The 26508-nt window shown below is 40.2% G+C and overlaps 1 protein-coding gene and 1 pseudogene across 3 annotated transcripts in view; one reads left to right on the plus strand and one right to left on the minus strand.

The window, feature by feature from the left end:
• Positions 1-26508, plus strand: part of LOC121445273 (cysteine-rich hydrophobic domain-containing protein 1) — a 48264-nt gene that overhangs the window by 14154 nt on the left and 7602 nt on the right. The window contains exons 3-5 of one of the 3 annotated variants that reach the window (XM_041647311.1): positions 3400-3555; positions 25392-25448; positions 25716-25775. In XM_041647311.1, coding sequence (XP_041503245.1) covers positions 3400-3555; positions 25392-25448; positions 25716-25775 — 273 coding nt within the window. Of the gene's footprint in view, positions 1-3399; positions 3556-4239; positions 4744-15840; positions 16084-25391; positions 25449-25715; positions 25776-26508 lie in introns of those variants that run through there. The other 2 variants (XM_041647313.1, XM_041647312.1) reach the window with 2 other exon arrangements.
• LOC121445285 lies at positions 12182-12280 on the minus strand (annotated as a pseudogene).

Genomic DNA, 26508 nt, shown 5'->3' on the forward strand with positions numbered 1-26508 from the left:
TTCTCTTCCCTCAGCCTTCTACCACTGTTCTTCCCTGAGAGAGAGAGAGAGAGAGAGAGAGAGAGAGAGAGAGAGAGAGAGAGAGAGAGAGAGAGAGAGAAGCTGTTCTCTAAGTCCTTCTAGGCAGTGAGGTAAGGGGTTGTATTTTTCAGAAGATGTACAGTTGTCAGACCAGTAGCATTTAAATGCTTAAAGAACACAAATTAAGACTCCTCTTTTGCCTGTAATCTCACCATGCAATATGGACAATAGCTCCATTTACTGAGTACCTAATATACACTAGATATTGTGTTAACTAGTTTTATAGCTGTTACCTCATTTATTCTTAGTTTTCCTTACAGAAGGAAAAAATAATTGCAGCCTATGCATAGGAGGAAGCAATGTTCCACAGTTAGAAGATAGTAAGAATAAATGCCTAGCTGAGTGAAGGACTCTGGCCCCTCGTGGGATTCTGTGTGTCCCTTAGCTCAGGTAGAAGGTGAAGGTGAAAACTCCTTTCAGATGGAAACTGTGTTTCTTTAACTGGTACCGGGTTACTCGGTGATTTCCTGTGCTGAGAAGGAAGTGAGATGTTGCTGTTTGGGACAGATAAATGTTTAGATAGTAACTAGTAACATCAAAGGACCACAGGTGGAGCAAGTGGTAGAGCATCTGCTTAGTGTGGGCTACCTCCCCCCACTCCCCAGTTTCCTCCCTGGTTCTGAGAAGAAGGGAGAAGAAAGAGGCGGATGGGAGGAATAGCTCTGAAGAAATTCTTTTTTTTTTTTTTGAATGTTTATTCAGGGGGTTATGGAGGAGGAAGGGTGAAGGGGGGGGACAGAGAGAGAGGGGGAGAGAGAGAAGAGGAGAAAGAGACAGAGAAGGGGGGGAAGAAAGAAGTGGGGAGAGAGGCAGAAGCAAAGCTGCCTCTCCGAGAGGAAGATGGAAAAGAGCGCTCTGAAGAAATTCTAAAGCTGAAGAGCATTGGAGTTTCCTTCAAAACGTGGCAGATTATCCTTATATTTCTAATCGAAGGTATAACAAATGGTGGGCTTTCTGACCAATCCCTTTGCCTTCAGAGAAGTCAGGCAACAGCTTTGCTTTCTCTACGTCTGAGACATGATTTACAGGCTTTCTTTTTCAAAGTACTCCAGCCAAGAAATTCTAAGGTGAAACTTGCATTTCCGGTGACTCAGCAGGTAAGAGCACTGGCTGCTGTTCCAGAGCTCCAGCATTCAATCTCCAGCATCCACATGGTGGCTCACAACCATCCATAATGAGATGTTTCCCTCTTCTAGCATTCAAGCATACATGCAGACAGAGCACTCACAAAATACTTAAATAAATATATTAAAAAGATAAAGCAAAGACTATCATTTTACCTTGTACATGAGGAACCAGGATTCAGAAAAATTAAATGATTTTGTCTATGATTTTCTCAGGCACAGCAAGAACTGGAAGCCAACTCTCCTGATTTGGCTTATTAATGTTTTTTATTTCCATTATAAAGTGTAATCCTGTGAATTTATTTCTATATTTGCCCTGTAGAAACATCAGTTCATTGGGATTCTTGGTGCACAGTAGCTGTGACTGTGTTGTTTTTAACAGTGTAGATGGAGAATGAAGTCCATTTTTCCCGTGTAAACAAAGTTTTAAGCCCTACAGTTTCAAAACTGGCCATTTTTAGCAAAAACAGCCATTTCATGGACTGAGTAATTGACTTATGGGTGACACAAACAGTTCTAATAGAGCTTATCTACTCAATGTTCCTTTTTTTCTTTTTTTTTTTTTTTGGATTTTTCGAGACAGGGTTTCTCCGTAGTTTTTGGTTCCTCTCCTGGAACTAGCTCTTGTAGACCAGGCTGGCCTCGAACTCACAGAGATCCGCCTGCCCCTGCCTCCCGAGTGCTGGGATTAAAGGCTACTCAATGTTTTGATTGTGATGGTGCTGAATTGAACCTTTATAGCATCTATCAATATGTATGTTTGTGTAGAGTCTAAGACAACCCTGCCAAAAAAGTTTAAAATGTGAAAAAGCGACTTGTCTAGTGCAGCTGTTTATGTGGAAGAGTTAAGCTTTTAGGTTTGTGGTGTTACACATTTTGTTTTGCAACAATTTATTTTTCTACCAACATCATAAGTTTTGCTTTCACAACAAGACGCTGAACTCTTCCCCTTGAATTTACTGTCTGCCGACAATCTGAGTAATGTAGCAGCATCTTGGGGATATAGAAACATGATTTCACCGAAAGCAGACTATTTTTAGTGTGCCTTTGACTCATGAAACTTGCAAGAGGAAATTTTGATGTAAATCTTAACTACATGGCGTCATGCTCATGCCTTTGAATTGACTCTGTCATTGTTTACAGAGAAGCACAAGCAACTACTTGCAGGAACAGAGGGAGTAATTAGAAATACTAAATTTGTGGAAAGACTCTTCAACCTTCAATACTCAGAGTGGTTATGAATCTAATATGTGCTGAATACTGACAGACTGTTTTAAGCATAATTACCAGATATTATCTCTTGTTAATGTATTTCACTGCAATCAGCAGCAAATTTAACTATTATAATTGCAGATTTGCCAGAAAGAAAATGTGTTAAGAATTTATTTCAAACTAATTCAGGGCTGGACATAGGTGTGTGCCTTTAATCTCAGCACTGGAGGTGGGGGAGGCAAAGGCAGGTGGATCTCTGTGAGTTTAAGGACAGCCTGGGTCTACGGAGTGAGTTCTAGGACAGCCAGAGCTGCTATACAAAGAAACCCTCTCTCAAAAAAAAAATCAAAGTAATTCAGGATTATTATGAATGCCTAATGTTCATTCTGTCTCCTCTGGTCAGTAGTTTGGTTTTTGTTCTTGCCTTATGCTTCTGACCATAGCTCAGCTTTCAGTCAGGGTGCCTGAAGACTGTGAGCACCATTGTCTTAACAAGAATGTTTGATGAGTTTCCCATATTATCAGTTATGTTGCTTTCAGGGGATTATGGCCATTTCAGAGCATTGTAGATATTACATGAAATTCTTCAAGCATGAAATTATATTGCTTCACTCCCTGATGTCTTCCAAGAGTATATGATACAGGGGGCTGGAGAGATGGCTCAGAGGTTAAGAGCACTGCCTGCTCTTCCAAAGGTCCTGAGTTCAATTCCCAGCAACCACATGGTGGCTCACAACCATCTGTAATGAGGTCTGGTGCCCTCTTCTGGCCTGCAGGCATACACGCAAAACAGAATATTGTATACATAATAAATAAATAAATAAATAAACATTTTAAAAAAATTAAAAAAAAGAGTATATGATACAGATTTATGGGAAGAATATATTGAGACATTAAAGTATTTCTGATAAGATATTTTCTTTAGAATTGGGGGTAGTGGGAAGCTGTCCACAAACTCATAAAGTTAGTCCCCCTGTTTTAGGTGGCTCCAGAAGAATTCAAGACCAGCATTGGCCGTGTGAACTCATGTCTGAAAAAGGCTCTCCCAGTCAATGTGAAATGGCTGCTGTGTGGATGTCTCTGCTGCTGCTGCACCCTGGGGTGCAGCCTGTGGCCTGTTATTTGTCTCAACAAGAGAGTGAGTATAACCAGCCTATTGTATAACAATAAAAAGAGCTGCCGTTTAGTGGACACTTGCTATGTGTTAGAACTGTTTCAATTTACTTTACATGGTTTATTAAATTCCCATAACAATACTGTCCTTATATTAAAGTTCAAGAAATTCCAGGAAGGGAGTAGAAGCCACTTGTTCAGCCTTTATCAATACTTGGTATGAGCTTCCACTACTTGAAATAAATGCAGTCTAATTAAATGTACTCAAGTAAATGTGTATGAATTACTTTTTTAAAAAAGAAAACCTGAAGAAATGACTTAAATAATCTGAGCTAAGGTACCAGGGGAGCATCTTTGGCTTTTTGAAGCCAAACAAAAGAACCAGCAATCCTCAAAGGTTGAAAAAGCCCTTAGCTTTGAACATGTCACAGTAAAATTCCAAAATAACCTTTCTAGTTGTGTCCTGAATTTAGGATACTGCCTTACTTTTGTCTTCTTTAAAATTATATTTAATGGGGCTGAAGAGATGGCTCAGTGGTTAAAAGCACTGACTGTTCTTCCAGAGAACCAGGGTTCAATTCCCAGCTCACAACTGTCAGTTCCAGGGGACCCAACACCCATGGCAAAACACCAATGCACATAAAATAAAAATAAATTTAAAATTTTTATTTATTTAAAGATATAATTTTTAAATTTACTTTTATTTCAGGAATGTGGGAAGACCTCTTTGAAAAATCTGATTAATGGGCAGGGAATATAGCTTAATGGTAGAGTGCTTGTCTATCGGATGTGAGGCCCTAAGTTCAGTTCCCAGACATGGAAAAGATGTGGTTACAGGCCCTGGAGAGATGGTAAGAGCAAGAATGAGGACCTGAGTTTAAATCCAGTACCCATGTCAAAAGCCAGGCGTGGGTGGAGGCAGAAGGCTCCTTGGGGCTTGCTGGCCATACCTCTGGGTTAAACAAGAGGCTCTGTCTGAAGGAAATGGAAGGAGGTAGAGCAGGCCTCCACAAGATCACACAGGCACATGCCTGTACATATGCACCATATGCCTGTACACACATACACACACAAATTCAATTATGATTAAATCCAAACACCCATTTTACCTAAAATTCTTTCCCTAGTGTCTACTGGTGTTTGTTTAAACTTGTAAATCACAATTGGTCCACTAAATCAGATATAGTATTATAAGTTGAAAATATTTCAAGAAATACTCATTTTATCTTGTGTTTTCTCTTAAGCTCTTTTATGATTGCTTCAAAAAGACAAATAATAAATAAAATGTTGTAAACTTTGACTTCTTCCCTTAACCCAGAATCTTGTGCATGGTAAGTAAGTGTTCCACCACTGAGTCAAAGCCCCAACCCTTGTTTTTATTTTGAAACATGGTTCCATTAAGTTACCCAGGCTAATTTTTTTTTGAGACGGGATCTCAGTGTGTAGTCCCGGCTAACCTGGATCTCACTGTATAGTCCAGACTAATCCTGAATTCACGGAGATCTGTCTTCATCTGCCTTTGCCTCCTGAGTGCTGGGATTAATGATTCACACTGCCACACACCTGACCAGGGCTGATCTTAAATTCCTTCTGTAGCCCAGGCAGCCCTGAGCTCCTTCCTGCTCTTTCTGCTTCAGCCTCCTTAGCATTATAGGCATGCGTCACCAAATCAAGCTCCCCTATGACTTTTGGAATGGAAAAGTTAAACAGTTTACTGATTTCCTGGTGGTTATTAAAGCCACCAGTAGATCAGAGCTTTGCTTTAAATAAATACAGTTTAATTTGTTTGTCAAAGCAAATATAGTATTTTCAACTGACTGTCTATAAGTTTAAAAAAGCTGAGAGCAAAAAAATTTTAATTGTATTTTTTAGAAGTTACAATCATTAACTTCTACCCCATTGTTTTAAAGCCTCAGTGTGAATTAATCCAAAGATTTCCTATCACATAAATATAGCCAGTCTTTTTTTTTTTTGTTTGTTTTTCAAGGCAGGGTTTCTCTGTAGCTTTGGAGCCTGTCCTGGCACTAGCTCCTGTAGACCAGGCTGGCCTAGAACTCACAGAGATCCGCCCGTCTCTGCCTCCTGAGTGCTGGGATTAAAGGCATGCGCCACCACCGCCCGGCATTATAGCCAGTCTTAATTACTAGAAACAAGGTTTTTGGTTTTAATGTTATCAAGAATGTTTTCCTCTTGATTTATTTATGCTTTTGTCCATCTCAATACCTGTGCTGGAGGGCCTAAAACAAACATTTTTTCCAACCATGTGTTTCTGCTATGAGTATTTCTAGTAGAATATTCAATAAAGGCTGAGATGATGCTGATTCCCTGATAATTCTTCTTTCTGCCATTGCTTTGGTTAACTAAATTTACACTGCGGCCAGCAGGATGGCTTTGCTAGTAAAGGTGATTGGTGCTAAGCCTGAGAACCTGAGTTTAATCTCTAGACCCACATGATAGACGAGAGAACCAACACCCACATGTTGTCTCTGACCTCCACATATGTATACTCACACACATACACACACATGCACGCACGCGCGCGCGCACACACACACACATCTTACAATTTAAAAAATGATAATTTATGGGGCTTAAGACATGGTTCAGAGTTTAGAAGAGTTTACTATTCTTCCAGATGATCCAAGTTCAAGTTTCAGACCCACATCAAGTGACTTGTAATCACCTATAATTCCAGCTCCAAGGGAAGCTTTTTTCTGGCCTGCATGGGCACCCTCACAAATGTGGCACACATACACACACATTTTTATTTTTATTTATTTATTTATTTATTTTTGGTTTTTCGAGACAGAGTTTTTCTGTGGTTTTGGAGCCTGTCCTGGAACTAGCTCTTGTAGACCAGGCTGGTCTCTAACTCACAGAGATCTGCCTGCCTCTGCCTCCTGAGTGCTGGGATTAAAGGCATGCGCCACCACCGCCCGGCACACACACATTTTTAAAAATACAAAATAAGTCTTTAGAAATGACAGTTTAGACTGGAGATAAAAGTAAACCGCTTCCTCTGCATGCACAAAGCCCGAAGTTCAATCCCCGGCATCACATAACCAGGCATAGTAGCACATGTCTTTTTTTTTCGTTTATTTATTTATTAAAGATTTCTGTCTCTTCCCCGCCACCTCCTCCCATTTCCCTCCCCCTCCCCCAATCAAGTTCCCCTCCCTCGTCAGCCCGTTGAGCTCTCAGGGTTCCCTGCCCAGTGGGAAGTCCAAGGACCACCCACCTCCATCCAGGTCTAGTAAGGTGAGCATCCAAACTGCCTAGGCTCCCACAAAGCCAGTACGTGCAGTAGGATCAGAAACCCAGTGCCATTGTTCTTGAGTTCTCAGCAGTCCTCATTGTCTGCTATGTTCAGAGAGTCCAGTTTTATCCCAGGTTTTTTCAGACCCAGGCCAGCTGGCCTTGGTGAGTTCCCGATAAAACATCCCCATTGTCTCAGTGTGTGGGTGCACCCCTTGCAGTCCTGAGTTCCATGCTCATACTCTCTCTCCTTCTGCTCCTGATTTGGACCTTGAGATTTCTGTCCGGAGTAGCACATGTCTTATCCAGCACTTGAGGTGAAAACAGTAGGAGCAAGGTTCAAGGCTATTCTTGGCTGTGTAGTGCGTTTGAGCCTACCTGGGCTATATGAGACCCTGTCTAAAGATTGGTTAGTGTAGATTTGTCAACCATTACCCTAAGAGCCAAACCACTCCTCTATATTCTTGAACATTTAGAAAAATTATCAGCATTTAAAAATTGGAATACTAGGCTGGGCGGTGGTGGCTCACACCTCAGGAGACAGAGGCAGGTAGATCTCTGAGTTTGAGGCCAGTCTGCTTTGCAGAGTGAGTTCCAGGACAGCCAGAGCTGTTACACAAAGAAACCCTATCTCAAAAAAGAAAATTAGAATACTGAAATCAGAGATAGGGATCAGTGAGACAGCTCTTGCTTAGAGTTTGTGAAGTCCTGGATTCTACGCCTGGCACCTCATTCATTTATTTTTAAAAGAAAATTTGTGCTATCCGGTCAGCTTCTCCTAAAAGCTGGAGATCTGAGAAGATTGGACATTAGTGAGAGTTAACTGTAGCCACAATAGATAGGTCCAATGAGTTTCGACTTACCCCCTCTTCCACGTAGGGATGCTGTGGGTCCAGTCAATTTCAACTTACCCTCCTTACATGTAGGTATGTGGGTCCAGTCAGTTTCGACTTACCCCCTCTTACACGAAGGGATGCTGTGGGTCCAGTCAATTTCAACTTACCCCTCCTTACATGTAGGTATGTGGGTCCAGTCAGTTTCGACTTACCCCCTCTTACACAAACCATGGAAGCAGCTATGGTTTTGTATTCAGCTTTGAGATTTGGTCATATCACCACCCTTACATGTGAAATTACTTTAAACCTTTCCCCTTTTTTACTCTGAGCCTTGACAAATTGAGAGGGCTATTTCAAAGGGAGGGCCTATTCTCATAAAACAAATATGATGGTGTTTTATGAGGTAGAACTTGTAATTACCATCATACTTGATTCCTTGTTTGTAGGGTTTCTTAAGTATTTAAAAAAAGAGATGATAAAATAAAAGCCCTACCCATACATCATGTCATAGAAAAGGAATCAGGCTTTGTTGCGAAAGACAAATAGTTCTATCTGCAAGTTGTATTTAAGCATTTTACTTGTGTCTTTCACAGAGTACATGTGTGCTCTTATGCAAAGAAGACATGAAGCTATTCTGTACAGTGCTATAACTTAGATGTGCCCTGCCTTTGAACCTTTAGGGGGTGTTTTTTGTTTGTTTGTTGGGAGCCTGTTGCCAATCCCAGGCTGGCCTTGAACTGACTATGTAGGTGAGGATGGCCTTGAATTTCTGATCCTGTGTCCGCCTCCTGAATGCTAAGATTATAGGCTACTATAATATACTACTATATAAACTAGGTCTAGTTTATATAGTGCTGGGAGTGGAACCAAGGGGTTTAAGTCCACGCCGGACAAGCATTATACCTACTAAGTTATATCCATAGCTCAAGCCACTACCTTTATCTTCTGCTGAACTTGAATCATTTGCCTATAGCCATATATAAGAAAATAATTGTGTGGTTTTTTTTTGTTGTTGTTTTTCCTTTTTGTTTTGTTTTGCTTTTTTGAGACAGGGTTTCTCTGTGTAACCCCGGCTGTCCTGGAACTCACTCTGTAGACCAGGCTGACCTCTAACAGAGGCAGTGACAGGCAGATATCTGTGAGTCTGAGACCAGCCTGGTCTACAGACAGAGTTCCAGGAGAGGCACCAAAGCTACAGAGAAACCCGGTCTCAACCCCCACCCCCCAGAAAAGAAGAAGATGACATGGCTAGAGAGATGTCTCAGTGTTTAAGAGCACACTGGCTGCTCTTCCAGAGGTCCTGAGTTCAATTCCCAGCAACTACATGGTGACTCATAACCCTTCATAATGAGATCTGGTGCCCTCTTCTATTGTGCAGGCATACCTGCAGACAGAACACTGTATACATGATAGATAGATAGATAGATAGATAGATAGATAGATAGATAGATAGATAGATAGATAGATAGATAGATAAATCTTTTTTAAAAAGATGAATCCTTTGGTTTAGTTTTAGTATATTTACAAGTAGTGCTTGTGTAACCATCCTACACACTCTAACTTTAGAACATTTCCTTCACCTTTAAAAGGAAAGCTTGGGACCATTTGTAGTGACTTCTAATTTCTCCTCAGCCCCTTCCCCAATCCCAAGCAAGTGCAACCTACTTTGGCTCTTACATTTCCTTTATATTACTTTACTTTTTTATATTTATATTTTCATAAATGTAATTTTTTTGTTTTTTTTGTAAGACAGGGTTTCTCTGTAGCTTTGGAGCCTGACCTGGAACTAGCTCTTGTAGACCAGGCTGGCCTTAAACTCACAGAGATCCGCCTGCCTCTGTCTCCCGAGTGCTGGGATTAAAAGTGTGTGCCCAGCTATAAAATATAGTATAAAATTTATGTTGTATTGTATTTTTATATTATTTATTTTTACTTTATAAATTTATATATTTATATTTCCTTTATATTCCTATATATTACTTCATGGCTGGCTTTGAAAGCAAGAAAAGATAATGGCTTTTATTGGGTAGAAACACATACAAAAATTGCCTGTGAAGCCACTTTCAGGTGTATAATTCAATGGCATTAAAACCATTAATACTGTCACAGCCATCTCCATTGTGCAATTCCAGCCCTCCTTCATCATCCTGCAGGAAAACCCCATGCCCGGAAGCCGCCATTCTCCATCACCTCTACAAGTTAAGAAGTGCTCCCTCCTCTTTATCTTTCAGAAGAGTTTTAAAAGGATTAATATTAATTCTTTAATATTCTTTGGAGAATGTACTAGGAAAGCCTGGGATTTACTATGTTGGCAAGGGTTTGATTTGCATGTACTCTATTGACTTGGCTTAGTCAGATTTACTGAGGCTTATTCTTTTTTTAATTTTTTTTTTAAATATTTATTTATTTATTATGTATACAATATTCTGTCTGTATGTCTGTAGGCCAGAAGAGGGCACCAGACCTCATTCCAGATGGTTGTGAGCCACCATGTGGTTGCCGGGAATTGAACTCAGGACCTTTGGAAGAGCAGGCAATGCTCTTAACCACTGAGCCATCTCTCCAGCCCTAATTTTTTTTTTTTTTTGAATCTTAACCAGAGTTTCCTCTCTCCTATCCTCCCAGTCCCTCACCAGATTCTGTATTTGTATTTGAGTCAATTCTAGAAATTCCTTCCCTTTGTTTAGGCTCTCTAGTACCTCTGCAGAGCGTAGCGTGTACTGCAGCTCTGCATTCCTGAAAGGTCAACTGCAAAGTTTCTGGCTTAGTCCATTGAGTCTTCTCTTGCAGCTAGATGTTTGGTATGTTTGTCAGTATTTTCAAAAGGAGACCTTTTGGTGTTACTATTCTGTTCCTACTCTCTCTTTTTGTCTTTCTTCTGCTGCCTTTGGATTTAATTTGCTTCCTTCGCTAATGCCTTAAGGTGTGAGCTAGGTTATTGAGACCAGCCTTCTCTCTTCCCACAGCTGTGTATAGTTCCTTTTCCTTCTAAGCATTGCTTTTGTTGCAGCCTCTAAGTTTAGCCTGAAGTAGTTTGTTTTCACTATTTTCTAGGTTGCTTGTGGGTTCTTTGGGCTATTCATTGTTTCAGGGTATGGTGTTTGATTTCTTCCTTTGTAAATCTCTTCGTTGAGCTGCATAGTTGTGTTTTGTCCATTATTGAAAGTAAGATATCAAAGTCTCTATTGTTATGGAATTACCTAATTCTCACCTTAGTGTAGTCAATTTTTTTAAGATTTATTTATTCATTTATTATGTATATAATATTCCTTCCATGTATGCCTGCCTGTCAGAAGAAAGCACCAGATCTCATTATAGATGACTGTGAGCCATCATGTGGTTGCTGGGAATTGAACTCAGGACCTCTGGAAGAACAGTCAGTGCTCTTAACCTCTGAGCCATCTCTCTAGCCCAGTGTAGTCAATTTTTAATCATAGGTTTTAGTTTGTTGTTCATTGCATGTATGTTCATAATAGTTAGGTCTTCTAGATAAGATTTCTCCTCTTGATTTATCAGCTTATATTATTACTGACTGAGTGTTTATGTCTTCACCAAATTCATTATGTCGAAGTCCTAACCCTGAAGGGGAGAGTCTTTATGAGATTATTGCCCTTATATGAAAAGACCAAAGAGTTCTCTCTTCCCATCCTCCACTCACTTTACCTCTCCATCACCATCTCTGTCTTTCCTTGTGATGTGAAGAGACATATATAGCCAGCTCTCAACACTCTGGCAAGAAGCCCCTCACCAGGGCTCAACCATGCTGGCTTCTTGATCACAGATTTCAAACCTCCAGAACTGTGAGATATACATTTCTAGGGTTTTTCCCCTATTATCGAAAATAGATAATGTTGCCGGATGGTGGCGATGCACATCTTTAATCCCAGCAATAGGGAGGCAGGTGGATCTCCGAGTTCTGTGATGCCAGTGTCGTCTACAAAATGAGTTCCAGGACAGCCAGGGCTACACAGAGAAACCCTGTCTTGAAAGAAAGAAAGAAAGAAAGAAAGAAAGAAAGAAAGAAAGAAAGAAAGAAAGAAAGAAAGAAAGAAAGAAAGAAAGAAAGAAAGAAAGAAAGAAAGAAGAAGAAGGAAGGAAGGAAGGAAGGAAGGAAGGAAGGAAGGAAGGAAGGAAGGAAGGAAGGAAGGAAGGAAGGAAGGAAGGAAAGTAGATAATGTATTCTTTTCCCACATAATATACCTTGATTATGATTAACTTGTTGATGCTTTGGTAACAAAGTACCACAGGCTAGGTGACTTAAACAACTGAAATATATTTCCTTGCCATTCTGGATGTTAGGAATCCAAGATAAAGATGTCTTCAACATCTGTGCGTGATGGAGCGCACCTTTAATCTCAGTATTTGGGAGGCTGAAGCAGGCATATTTCTGTGAATTCAAGGCCTGCATAGAGTTTCATGGCCAACCAGGGCTACATAGTGAATGAGACCCTATCCCTCAATCAAAAATAAAAATGTTTCCAAGAGGATTGTTTTTCTGAGTCTTTGGGGCAGTTAATTACAGTCTTGTCCCTGTATATTCACCTGTCTCTGTGCGTGTCTGATTTTTTTTCTTGCTTCACGAATTTGCGTGTCATCCTTGCGCAGGGGCCATGCTAATCTTCTCTGTATCGTTCCAATTTTAGGTGCCAAAGCGAGCACCATGTCTGATTCTTTTCTTGTTGTTGGTTGGTTGGTTTCAAGACAGGGTTGGCTTTGCCATCCTGGAACTCACTCTGTAGACCAGGCTGGCCTCAAATTCACAAGAGATCTGCCTGCCTCTGCCTCCTGAGTGCTGGGCTTAAAGGTGTGCACCACCACTGCTCGGTTTGCAGGTCTGATTCTTAATATCCTCTTCCTATAAGAATTCCAATCATAACCAGGTATGGTGCCTCATGCCTGTAATCTCAGCACTTAGGAGGTAGAAGCAGGAGGATCAGAAATTCAAGGCCAGCCTCAGCTACCTAGCAAGTTTGATGCTAACCTGATATCGTGTTTCAAACAACAACAAAAAGGCAAACAAATCATTATATCATTATATTATACCATACCAATAAGACCTCATTTGAACTGAACTACCCCGTTCAGTTCCCTATCTCCAAATGCAATCACTTTCCAAGATACCAGGAATTGATATCTTAATATGAATTTTCAGAGAACAGAATTCAGCTCATAAAACAATTATCTTTTTTTTAATTTTGCTTTTTGATTTTTACCTGTCATACTTTTATTGTTCCTCAGTTCTTCTGTTACCTCCAGTGGTGGTTTGAATGGTAATACCATCCATAAGATCAGATGTTTGAATACTTTGATCCCAGTTGGTGGCACTGTTTGGATAAATTTAGGAGGTATGGCCTTGTTGAAGGAAGTATACTATTGCGGGTGGGCTTTGAGGTTTCATTTCCAGTTCTGTTCTCAGTGCTTATGGTTCAAGATGTCAGCCCTCAGCTTCCTGCTCCTGCCACCATGCCTTCCCTTTGCCATCACAGAGTCTAGCCTTCCGGAACTGTAATCCCAAATAAAGTCTTCTTTAATTTGCCTTGGTCATGGTGTTTCATTGCAGCGGTAGAGAAGTAACTAATACAGCTCCTTGTCTTATATATAAATGATTTTTGTAGTGAAGTATTGTTGGGTTTATCTTTCATGTCCTGTGATAAAAGGCAGCTTAAAGAAGGGAGGATTTATTTGGGCTCATGATTTCAAAGAGAATAGCCCATCAAGTCAGGGATGACATGGTGTTGCAGCTCTGTCCATGGCTCAAGAATTTGCAGCTCATTCACATCATGGTTGATCACAGAGCAGAGAACTTAGGTCAGAAGCACAGCCAGCCTAGAACCTTCAAAGACCTACCTCAGTGACCCACCTCTACAAGCCATGTCTCTTTCCCCAAAGGTTCCACATCTTCTGAACATAGCTAGCTAGAGATCAAAGGTTCAAACACATGAGCCTGCTCGGTCATTTCACATTTAATAACCATGTATTTTCTCAATTCTTTTTGTGTATAATTTTTTGATATTTTTTATTGGTTCCAATTCCAACTTTCTTGGTTTTTCAAAACAGGGTTTCTCTGTATAGCCTTGGCCATCCTGGAACTCGCTCTGTAGTCCAGGCTAGCCACAAACTTGGCAAAGATCTGCCTGCCTCTGCCTCCCAATTGCTGGGATTAAAGGAGTCCGCCATCGTGCACTGTAATCCCAACCTTATATTGCACAGACTCTGCTCCTGTGTATGTCCTCACTTCTACCTTTATGTTGTTATTATCCCAGGTTACATCTTGAGTATTATGTGCCTATTAATACAGATATATAATTTTCATTTTATGATTCATCTAAATCAAAAGAGATGTTACCAAGCATATTGCAATAGAACTGGGGTTTTTTTTAATATGTATTATATACTTGGTATTTTATTGGTGGTGCCCTTTCATTTCAACTTAAAGGACTCTCTTTAGAATCTCTTATAGGCAGCTCACATGACAATAAATTTTCTCACCCCTTTTTTTCTGGATTTTTTAAAAATTTTCTCTTGTTAGTGAAAGGATAATTTTTTTAGACACAGAATTTTTATTTTTTTAAAAAATATTTATTTATTATGTATACAATATTCTGTCTGTGTGTACGCCTGCAGGTCAGAAGAGGGCACCAGACTCCATTACAGATGGTTGTGAGCCACCATGTGGTTGCCGGGAATTGAACTCAGGACCTTTGGAAGAGCAGGCAATGCTCTTAACCTCTGAGCCATCTCTCCAGCCCCGACACAGAATTTTTAATTGATATTTTTCTTTCAACACTTAAATGCCTCCGAGCTTCCTGGCCTCTGATGTGAAATGAGTTCTTCATCTCCTTGAGGCTCCCTTGATACAGGGTTCTCTTCTCTAGCTGATTTCAAGTTTATGTGTTGACTTTTAATAGTTTCATTACATGCTGTCTTGGTATGTCATTACATGCTCGCTTTGAATTTATCCTACTTAAAATTCATTTGGCCTCTTAAGAGTTCTCTATTTTTTCTCAGCAAATTCAAATTAATGTCCACTGTCGCTTGGTTTCATCTTTAAAAGCTTCCTTACTAGGACTGAAGATATAGCTTAGTGGTTATGAAAATTTGCTTCTCTTGTAGAGGACACTTATTTTTTAGATTTATTTCATTTTTAATTATGTGCAGGGGCAATTAATATCCACATGAATACAGGTACCTGCACAGCCCAGAGGCAGCAGGCTCTCCTAGAGTTAGTTACAGGCAGTTCTGAGCTCCCTGATGTGGGTGCTGGGAATCAAAATCAGGTCCTATGGAAGAGCAGCAAGCACTCTTAGAGTGTTAGCATATTTTTATATAGAGAGTTATTATATATATATCCAATCCAGTTAGCATATTTCTTAAACAATATTAGGTTTACAGAATAAAATGAACAAAAATACAGAAGTCCCATAAACTTGTTATCACTGGATGCCAACTTTGCCTACTGTTGGCGTCTAGTGTTCGTGTGATGACATTTTCATAATTGATGAGCCAGTGTTGCTACATTATAATTAAGTAAAGTTCATGGTCTCCATTAGGGTTCATTCTGTATTCTACATGCTTTGGGTTTTAACAGCTTATTATCCTATCTGTCATCACGGTGTCATACTGAATAGTAATTTCACAGGCGTAAGTGTCTACTGTACTGTACCTGTTCCTCTCTCCCACTTCCAAATCCTGAGCAATCACTGAACTTTTTTGTCTCTAATGTTTCTGTTTCTTCTAGAAACATATGCTTAAAATTAGTTCAGATAGTCTTTTTTTGCTAACTTCCTCCACTTACTGGGATATATTTAAGGTTCTTAAACTTGTTTTGGCTTGGTAGCTCATTTCAGCAGATCTAGCCTTGGTAGTCTAGTCACTGGACAATATTGCTTTGTTTAAATATTCTATGCTTTTTTTTAATCATCTCTTTACCTGTTGAAGGCCATCTTAGTTGCTTCAAGACGTAGCAATCATAAAGATGAGTGAGCAGAACTTTAAAACTCATTTGAATAAGTACCAAGAAGTACGATGCTGATCATTCAGTGGGAGTGTGCTTAGCTTTGTAGGAAACTGTCAAACTGCCTCCCATGGTGTCAATCCATTCTGCATTCCTCCAAGCAGTAACTAGAACTTCTGTTTCTCCACAGCCTCAGCCGCAGCATTTGGTGTCAATCCATTCTGCATTCCTACAAGCAGTAACTAGAACTTCTGTTTCTCCACAGCCTCAGCCCCAGCATTTGGCGTTGTCATTGTTTTCGATTTTGGTCGTTTGAACACCTGTGCAGTGGTGTTCTTCAGCTGGTGCAACACAATCAGCACTTCACAATTTTGATTTCGAGCTCTACGGAGTCATATGATGCTGAGCAGACTTTTTTGTGTGCTTACCTGCCATTTGTGTATCTTCTTTGAAAGGTTTCTATTCACCATATCCCTTTGTTGGGGAATTTGGTTTTGTTGTTTTTTATTTTTGGGGGGACTGTTATAGGTTGGGGTTTTTGTTTTTGAGATATTATCTTAGGTTCAACTGTCTCTGCTTCCCAAACGCTAAAATTAAAAGCATGTGCCATGGTGCACAACCATCCCCATTTTTAATAACCCAGGTATGGGATACTTCTAGAAGAAGAAGAAAGACTGCATACCTTCCAGAGTATGCTCACACATCCATTTTTAAAGGAACACCATTATGTAACAAGCCAGGGGCTTGCCCAGTTTTCTTTTTCTTTGAATACTGTTCAACTTTTGAAAACGATCCAAATACTGTGCATGCCAGTAGTCTTCAAAGATAAGTACTTTGCAAATATTTTCTCCAGTCCACTGCTTATCTTCTCATTCTCATAACAATTAGATATCTGTACCAGAATTTTTAAATTTTATTGATTTCAACATAACCAATTTTTGATTTTAGTTAGATCTTCTTTCTTTTGGTTGCATATCTAAGAATCCATTACCAAACCTAAAGTCACCTCAATTTTGTTTTAGGCTATAGTATAGGCATTTTATAGTTTTGCAGTTTACATTTATGTCCATGATCTTTGAATAGATTCATTTTTAATTGTGAATGTCTGCTTGTTCAAGAATTATATGCAGCCGGGCGGTGGTGGCGCACGCCTTTAATCCCAGCACTCGGGAGGCAGAGGCAGGCGGATCTCTGTGAGTTCAAGACCAGCCTGGTCTACAAGAGCTAGTTCCAGGACAGGAACCAAAACCACAGAGAAACCCTGTCTCGAAAAACAAAAAAAACAACAACAAAAAAAAAGAATTATATGCAAAAAGACTATACTATTCTTTCTCCAATAGAAGGCCTTTCATCATTTGTCAAAAATCAGAAGGCTTTAGATTTATGTGCATTTATCTTTTTACTCCTCTTATTAGTCCCATTAATACTTTTATCAATAGCACTTTGCTGGATTAAAGTACATTTATGGGACTGGAGAGGTGGCTCAGCAGTTAAGATCACTGGCTGGTCTTCCAAAGGTCCTGAGTTCAATTCCCAACTACTACAGAGTGGAGTCACAATCTTCTATAGTGGGATCTGATGCCCTCTTCTGGAAGGGACAGACAGGGTACTCATATACATAAAATACATGAGTAAATAATTTTTAAATGTACCTTTTATACTAAGTGAAGAGAGCAGTTAGTAGTCAGCCTCTGACTTTGTTCTCCTCTGACGTTAGTCCTTTGTTGATTACTCTGGATGTTTGCCTTTTTGTATAAGCTCTAGAATCAGTTCATTTATATTTTCATGATATCTACCTGGGACCTTGTCTGAAAGTACTTTAAAATATAGATTAATTTGGGAAGACTGGACATTTTGACAATATTGAGTCTAGTTCACCTGTGTTCCTGGAATATCTCTCTATTTGGATAGTTGTTTATTTCTTTCCTCAGAGTTTGTGATTTCCTTCATAGTTTATTAAATTTCTACTTTACTATTTCTGGTTGTGGATTCTCAACTAAACAGTATTGTGTTTGTAATTTCAAATTCCACTTGAGTTGATGTTGGAATGGGGACTATTGCGATGGAATAAATGCATTCTGTACAAGAGGACATGATGCTGAGTGCTGGTGGCACACGCCTTTAATCCCAGCATTCAGGAGGCAGAGGCAGGTGGATCTCTGTGAGTTCAAGACCAGCCTGGTCTACAAGAGCTAGTTCCAGGACAGACTCCAAAACCACAGAGAAACCTTGTCTCGAAAAAAAAAGGGGGGGGAGAGGATATGAAATTGGGGACAGGGGGGCAGAATGGTACAGCCTAAATGTTTACATCTCCCAAAATTGCTGTGTTGAAAGCTAATCATCATGTGATGGTATTGGGGAGTGGGGCTTTGGAAAAGTGATTACATCATGAGCCAGGGCCCTTATGAACAGAATGAATGCCCTTATTAAAGAAACCCTAGATAACTGTCTCACCCCTCTGCCAAAAAGAATGACATGGCAAGAAGATGACTGTAATAATAGGGGCGGCAGGGCTGCGTTCTCAGCACCCCCGGCCGCCTGCCCAGCTAGCTTATGCCCAAAATAATTACACAGACACCGTATTCTTTTAATCACTGCTTGGCCCTTTAGCCCTAGCCCTTACTGGCTAATCCTGTTATCCCGATCAACCCATCTCTAATAATCTGTGAGAACCGATCTTACCGGGAAGATTCTAGCCTAGTCCATCCTGGGTCGGAGCTTCATAGCGTGCATCTGCCCAGGAGCCAGGAGCATGGCGTCTCTCTCAAGCTCTGCTCCTGAGAGGAGAGCTGTCGCGTCTCTCTCAGGCGTCTGCTCCCAGGAGAGCAGAGCTGTGGAGTCTGACCTCACTTCCTCTTCCTCCCAGCGTTTTGTTCTGTTTACTCCACCTACCTATGTCCTAACCAATAAAATGGGCCAGGGCAGTTCCTTTATTAGCCAATGACCTTCCTCCATCATTTCCCCTTTTTTCGGTTTAAACAAAAAAAGGCTTTAACATAGCAAAATTACATATAACAAAACAGTTATCAAGTAAAAGTTACAATAATCTTTATCATAACTAAGGAAAACTATAACTAACTATTCTTAACTCCATCAAAGACTCCAGAAAGATACAATACTACCTAAGCAAACAAGAAAAAAGCAACTTTTAAAACTCTAGAAATGACAGAGACATCTCGCTGCCTGGACAGTCACCCAAAGTTCCTCTGTACCGTTGGGGCATCCATCTTCAGCCTTCAGGCCCATGGTATCCAGCAGACATTTCCATAAAGCAGGAAAATTCAAGGTCAGTTCAGTCACTATCTGTTGTGTCCTGCAGAATGTCTCACAGACTCTTTCATGAATCAGGAACCCCGAAAGATCATCTTACCTTAGGCAAGTTCAGTAGTCCTCTCTCTGTGGGTTCTCTGCGTCCAGTTTATGCAATAGTCCAGGCAAGAGCAGTTTCTTGCCCAAATGGCGATCAAACTCCATAAGGATCCTCTTCGATGCCCATCTTCCTCTTGAAGTAGATTGGTGCTGCCAGGAGCAGAGTGTCTCATTGTCATGAAAAGTCCTCAGTTATTAAAATATTAAATGTCCTATTCTGTAATCTTTGAAAGACATGAAGAATGTCTATCTAAAATATATCTACGCACATCTAGAAAATCTTAACTAACATGACTACAAACTTTACTATTATCGAAGATTATCCATTAACAACCTATATTTCTTAATTATACAGTACATATTTAAATGAACTACACAATCGCAATACCTTAATCAAAATCAGAAACACTTATACATATAACAAAATTGACCTTAAATCTCTATCAATAAAGCAAAATCTATACTAATGTAAATTATTCATATCTATATCATATCCCCCTTTAAATGTAAAAGAACATTTATAAACATTTTTTGGGAATTTGGGCGCAGTTATTTCTCTCCAAACTGCTTCCTGCTGAATGGGGGCGTCGTTAATTTGGTCTTTCATGGTATAACCTGTGTGCTAGTTTCATCTCAGTTGGCAGTTGAGCGAAGCAATTTTTTGAAGGCGTTCACACCAACCCTTCAGGAGGGCGTGGTCCATCATACCAAATCGGAATAGAAGAAATGAACAGCGTCTCATCCTCTGTGAAAACAAAATAAGAAACTCCTTTCCAAAGTATCATGTCTTTAGATCCAAATTTCAAATTTAAGGCATTTTCAAAGTATCTATGTTGGATTAGTTTAGCAGCATTTATAAACAAATATCTTTTAGCAGTTGTTTGTCCTTCCTCAGCATTCAAACAATTCAAAGAGAGCATAATAGCATACAGTATCAAAATTCTCTGTTTATTTTCCATCTTATTACACCTTTGTTTTAACCTCTATTTTATTTATTTTTACTTTTAACTTTTTGCTTTTTGAGACAGGTTCTCTGTATCTTTGACCTGAAGTAACTCTGTAGACCAGGCTGTCTTTGAACTCTCAGAGATCCGCCTGTCTCTGCCTCCCAGGCATTCGGGATTAAAGGTGTACACTACTACACCTTGAACTCACAGAGATCTGTTTGTCTCTGCCTTCTAGGCACTGGGATTAAAGGCGTGTGCTACCACACACAACAACTCTCTTCCTTTTTTTTTTTGTTTTTTACTTTAAGAACTTCAACTTTTAGTCTGCATATATTTTTAACACACTGTAAACCATTTAAAAATTTTCTTTGTCTTTGAATCTCTCTTTACTGTATATCTCTCTTTTTCTGACCACATGAATCTTTAATTTACCAAGCAATCTCAGTAGGACTAAAGGCGTGGCTTTGCCAGCTAGATCCAGTCCATTCCTTAGCTTTCCAGCCTCATGGCTGAGGTACTGGCTGTAGCCAGCAAGCGAGCTACAACAGACAACACTCAAGTCCTCTCTCGGTAGCCGGCCCTCCTGCCTCAAATAGTCAGAGTTTGCCCTGGCAGGACGGCCCAGAAAGCCGGCATTTTTAAACGGCGCAGCTTTTTTCCTGTTATGGCTGAAAACTGAAAAGCATGTGTTCAGCTTTTCGTCAACACCGTTTAAGTGTTTCGTGGCAGGACCTCTTAATGAGCTGCAGGCTTTGCAGCTAAAGCTGAGTCAGGAAGCCTCTCTTAGATGAGGCGCTTGCTTGCCTCTAGCAAGCAGAGTAAAACCGAGAAATTGCTGCTACCAAGAAACCAGGCACAATGCTTTCATTTTGTTCTAGAATTACTTCCCAAGCTGTCTCAGGCTTTATGTGGAAGCAGTTGTCCACGTGGGCGCCATATGAAGTAATAAGAGTGGCGGGGCTGCGTTCCCAGCACCCCGGCCGCCTGCTCGGCTAGCTTAAATGAATACAGTTTGTGTGTTGTTATTTCGGGGCATAAGCTAGCCGAGCAGGCGGCCGGGGTGCTGGGAACGCAGCCCCGCTGCCCCTATTACCACAGATGACTATGCATGAGCCAAGAATTAGTGCCTCATGTGATACTGCGTCTTCAGGCAATATGTTCTTGGACATCTCCGCTTCCATACCTCTGAGGACTAAATATCTGCTTTTCTTTTCTTTTTTTTTTAATATTTATTTATTTATTTATGCAATATTCTTTCTGTGTGTATGCCTGAAGGCCAGAAGAGGGCACCATTACAGATGGTTGTGAGCCACCATGTGGTTGCTGGGAATTGAACTCAGGACCTTTGGAAGAGCAGGCAATGCTCTTAACCGCTGAGCCATCTCTCCAGCCCCTAAATATCTGCTTTTCAAAAGCCACCTGCTCCATGGTAAACTGTTACAGGAATGTGAGCAGCCAGATACATACCCCATTCTTTCTGTCTTGTCTTTCTTGTCCTATCACATTAGCTATGATAACCACTGTGATTTTGTTGTTGTTGTTTTGGTTTTATGAGACACGATTTCTCTGTGTGGCCCTGACCATCCTAGAACCAGCTCTGTAGACCAGACTGGCCTCGAACTCACAGAGATCTGCCTGTCTCTGCCTCCCAAGCATTGGAATTAAAGGTGTGTGCCACCACCACCTGGCTCACTGTGACTTTTAATAGGAATATTGGCTATGTACCTCAGCTGTTCCATGTGTGATCTTAGCTATGAATTTAGCTGTGCTTTTTCTAGATCTTATTCTTCAAGTTGAAGAAGTTCCTTCCTATTCTGAGTCCACTCAGTGTTGTTTCATTTTGTCAGAAACCTTAAATGTATTGGTACGAGCACATGATATTTCTTTACATTTGCTAATATGATGGATTGATTTTCAAATCCCACTTGGCTGTGATAAATACCTTACTGTATTTGTAATGTTTAATTTGGGATTATTGTAGCATTGTTTACAAAGAAATACCAGCTAACCTACAGGTATGTTTGTGTAGCATCTTTATTTGGTTTGAGTACTATGGAAATAATGGCCCTGTAGACAAGTTAGGAAGGATTTGCTCTGTCCCTGTTTTCTGGATGATATTACTGAGAAATACTAATTTCTTCCTTAACGATTTCATAGAATTCAGCAGTGAATCCATATAGGTCAAATGATCTCTATGCAGGAGATATCATTATTTAATTTCTTATTTATTTCTCTATTTTTATGTGTATGGGTGTTGTGCCTTTATGTATGTATATGCACCACTTGTGCACCTGTTGTTCATGGAGGCTAGAAGAGGGCATTGCATGCCCCGAAACTAAAGTTACAGACACTTGTGAGCTGCCACTCGGGTGCTCAACCTGGATCCTCTGTAAGAGTAGCAAATTTGACCAAACTTCATACATTCTTTTAATCCCAGCACTCAGGAGACAGCAGTAGGTGGGTCTTTGCAAGTTTAAGACCCCTGTGAGTTCGAGGCCAGCCTGATCTACACAGTGAGTTATCAGGACAGCCCGGGCTGCATAGTAAGACCCTGTCTTAAAAAAAAAGAGGGGGGGGGGAGCAAAAAGAAAAAAACGAGAGAAAGTGAGGTCTTGAGAACTGCTAAGCCTATACAGAAACCTGGACCTAGAGCGCCACCTTGTGTCACAACAGCAGAAGTGACTGCAGGCAAAACAAAACCAAACTCTGGAAAAGCTAGATATTTATACACCTTTCTTTATTAACTTTTTTGAGACAGAGTCTCACTACGTAGAGTTTGCTGTCTTGGAACTTCGTAGACCAGGCTGGCCTCAAATCACACAAATCCATCTGCGTCACCCTCCCGAGTGCCGGGATTAAAGGCGTGTGCCACCATCCCCTACTAAATTTCACCATTTCCCTCCTGCTCCTCCAAAATTCTGCTAGTCTCAGCAATGAAAAAGTTGGCTTCAAAGTGGTCTACCGATCCATATATCATCATACTGAGAACTGGGAATTAGACAGATTTCCCGATAGGCAGACAGGTAGGGAGAGGAGCCATGACTAGGTAATGAAGGTGGCATACTTCCAAAATGGCTGACTTCTTCCCTACCTCCCATTCCCACCTCCCACCCCTGGTGAGAAATTAAAAGCAGAGTGGTTCAAACAAAAGCCTAAAGAATTTTTTTTTCCTCTTTCACCAGTTGGCCCTTCTGCTAATGGACCGGTTTGGACTGGTTCTTTGCTGGTTGTTTTGTTGTTTTCTGTTCCATTGTGGGGGTTCTTTACATGTTTTGGAGTTTAATTCAGGTGTATGACTTGCAGATAATGGTCTCACATTCTGCGTGTTGCCTTTTGATTTCTTTTTTTATTTTCTCCCTGTCTGGGTTTTATGTTTTGGGGTTTTTTTTTTTGGTGGGAGTTGGGAGAGGTGCTAGGGTTTTCTGTTATTGTTTTGTTTTGGGTGGGTATTTTTGTTGGGGGGTTCATATTAAAAGAAAACATTGCCAAAAGCAGTATAAAGGAGCTTATTGCATATTATCTTTTTTTAAAAAATGAGTTTTCTAGCTTCTGAGTAAATATTTAGCTTTTAATTCATCTGAGTTAATATAAGAAAGCTTGGACCAACTTCACGCTTACCTTTAGATATCCGGTTTCCCAACACCATTCAGGAAACTCCTGCCTTCTGCCTTCCCAGTGTGCACTTTTGCTAGCCTTCTTGAAAATTACTTGATCGTGTGTGGGTTTATTTTTAGGTTCCCTGTTCTGTTCTACTGGTCTATGTCTGAGGGGGTTGTTTTTGTGTGTGTGTGTGTGTGTGTGTGTGTGTGTGTGTGTGTGTGTGTGTGTGTTGGCACCCATGGAGTCCAGAAAGAGGTGTCAGATCCCCTGGAGTAAGAATTACAACTGGGGGGCTGGAGAGATGGCTCAGAGGTTAAGAGCATTGCCTGCTCTTCCTAAGGTCCTGAGTTCAATTCCCAGCAACCACATGGTGGCTCACAACCATCTGTAATGAGATCTGGTGCCCTCTTCTGGCCTGCTGGCATGCACACAGACAGAATATTGTATACATAATAAATAAATATTTAAAAAAAAAAGAATTACAACTGGTTATAAATCTCCCAGCATGGATGCTAGAAACTGAATCCCAGTCCTCTGCAAGAGCAGCCATTATGTCTGTCTTTTACACTAGTGTCCCACTGTTTTGATTATCCTTTCAATTAAGAGTTTCACATCAGGACACGTGATGGCTTTAACCTTTGCTCTTTCTCGAGATTCTTTTGTCTCTGAAGGTCTTTGGTGGTCCCATACAAGTCTGAGGATTTTCTTTCTCATTTGTGTATTGCCCTGAAGCAGTATGGACAGTTCAACAATAGAATGCATCATTTCATGATCAAAATACAGGTCTTTCTACTGAATTTTCTTTTCAATTTTTTTTTTTACAAACGACTCCTTCCTCCCTTTTCTTATTTATGTATTTTGACGCAGGATCTCACTTGTGGCACCTACTCCTAACTGTGCAGAACTCACAGAGTGCACCTCCCAAATGCTGGGGAGCATCTGGGTTTCCTTCTTTTATGTTAATCAAAAACCCTTTCCAATAAGAATCAAAAATGCCTGGTAATCTTCCAGCGTTTTCAAAAGCTTTAGAGACTTTCTAACACCCTCCAATATGCATGCATTTTGAATGGATTAGAATGGAGAGACTCTGCTATGTCCACGGTTCCTGCATTGTGTCATCTCTCCATTACACTTTACCATCTGCTAGGAAAACCTGGGCTGAACCAGCTTAGTTTGGAATGTGATGTGTTTACTGAAAAAGTAGTCCCGAGAAAGGTTCTCGAACATCTTTATGAGGCCCACAGCTGCTGCTGCTCCGTGTTAGCACTGTTGATGGGTTTCCATAGCTGTCCAGTGCATGGCCACGTACCACACAGCAATTCATATGCATACTTCATTTGGAAAAGCATAAATTAGGGGCTGGAGAGATGGCTCAAAGGGTAAGAGCACTGGTTGCTCTTCCAGAGATCCCGAGTTCAATTCCCGGCAACCACATGGTGGCTCACAACCATCTGTAATGAGACCTGGTGCCTTCCTTGCCAGCAGTACATTGTATGCTTAATAAATAAATATTTTTTTTAAAAAGGCATAAGTTAAAATTTGATGGATGGATGAGTGGGTGGAGAGATCTTGTTTGTTTGTTTGTTTGTTTTGGGGGGGGTTTGTTGTTGTTTTTTGAGACATTGTTTCTCTGTAGCTTTGGAGCCTGTCCTGGAACTCCCTTTGTAGACCAGGCTGGCCTCAAACTCACAGAGAGATTTTTTTTTTTTTATAGCTATGCAGTAACCACTCAAAGTGTTACTTCACTTTTGGCAGTTCCTATATATGTTGCACTTTTTTCTGATTTGTAATAAAAAAAACAAAAAATGAGTAATGCCTTACAAGAAGACAAAAAACACAGATACATGTAGCTTATAATGTTTAAGTTATCTTCTCATGGAATCTTAATCCTTTTTCTTAGACCAGAAGATCAATTCAGAAGTTACTAGAATGGGAAAATAACAGATTATACCACAAGGTAAGAAATTTAAGGCAAGTAGGTACCCTATTTATAGTTTTGAATTATCAAATTGAAAAAGTAAGTACTAAGTGAATTAATCCAGCATACAAAGGAATGGATTAGCAAACTTAATCCTTTTACCCCGTTACTAGCATATCTTCTGGGTAAGGTATTTGAGGTGCTGTTTTATGGCATGCAGCCTAGATTTTACTCTTATTCAAATGCAGTACATTGCAATTAACCAAAGATGATAGAAAAATTCTTAACCAAACTCTACCTTTTTAGCTTGCTTTGCACTGGAAGTTGACTAAAAGGAAATGTGAAACTAGCAATATGATGGAATATGTAAGTATGAAGCTGTTTTAATTATTCTTGTGATTTCACCCCAAATGCTATGTATTGCTTACTGTGTTTCCCATCTGTTGTTCAGGCCCTTTAGCTTCTCAGCCTGAACTTCTGTCTGTTGGGGCATAGAGGCCACCATTCATTTTCTTTAGATTTGTGGCCAACCTAAAGTATCTTGAAAGCCTACAGATCATGTACATCTTAGAAAAGTCTCAGCTCAAAATGTTGTACACCCTAACCTACAGCACTGAGAACAGCTGCTGCCTAGCAAAATACACCACGGTGCAAGTGTGTCAAAAAAAAAAAAAAGAATAAAAAAACTTACCTAAGGAATTAACTTTCAATTCTGGAACCATATCCCTGGCTTTTCTTTTCTTTTTTTTTTTCTCTCTTTTTTTTTCCCATAAAGTCATCTCGTACCTGGCTTTTCTTTCTTTTATTATTTTTTTTTTTTTTGGTTTTTGTTTGTTTTGTTTTGTTTTTCCTGTTTGGTTGTTTGGTTTAGTTTTTCGAGACAAGGTTTCTGTGTGTAACAGCCCTGGCTGTCCTGGAATTCACACTCTGTAGACCAGGCTGTCCTCAGACTCACAAGAGATCCACCTGCCTGTGCCTTCAGGTGCCACCACCACCTGGCTATCTGGTTCATCTCTAATATGGCTGAAATTTAACTTGGAGTGAATAAACTATTGAATAAATAAAATCTATTAAAATAGATTTAAATATTGGCTAAGCA

The sequence above is a fragment of the Microtus oregoni genome, unplaced genomic scaffold (genome assembly GCF_018167655.1).
Source record: "Microtus oregoni isolate MIOR12 unplaced genomic scaffold, Mior012 000171F_ref0000002, whole genome shotgun sequence".
In the NCBI taxonomy this organism is placed as follows: domain Eukaryota; kingdom Metazoa; phylum Chordata; class Mammalia; order Rodentia; family Cricetidae; genus Microtus; species Microtus oregoni.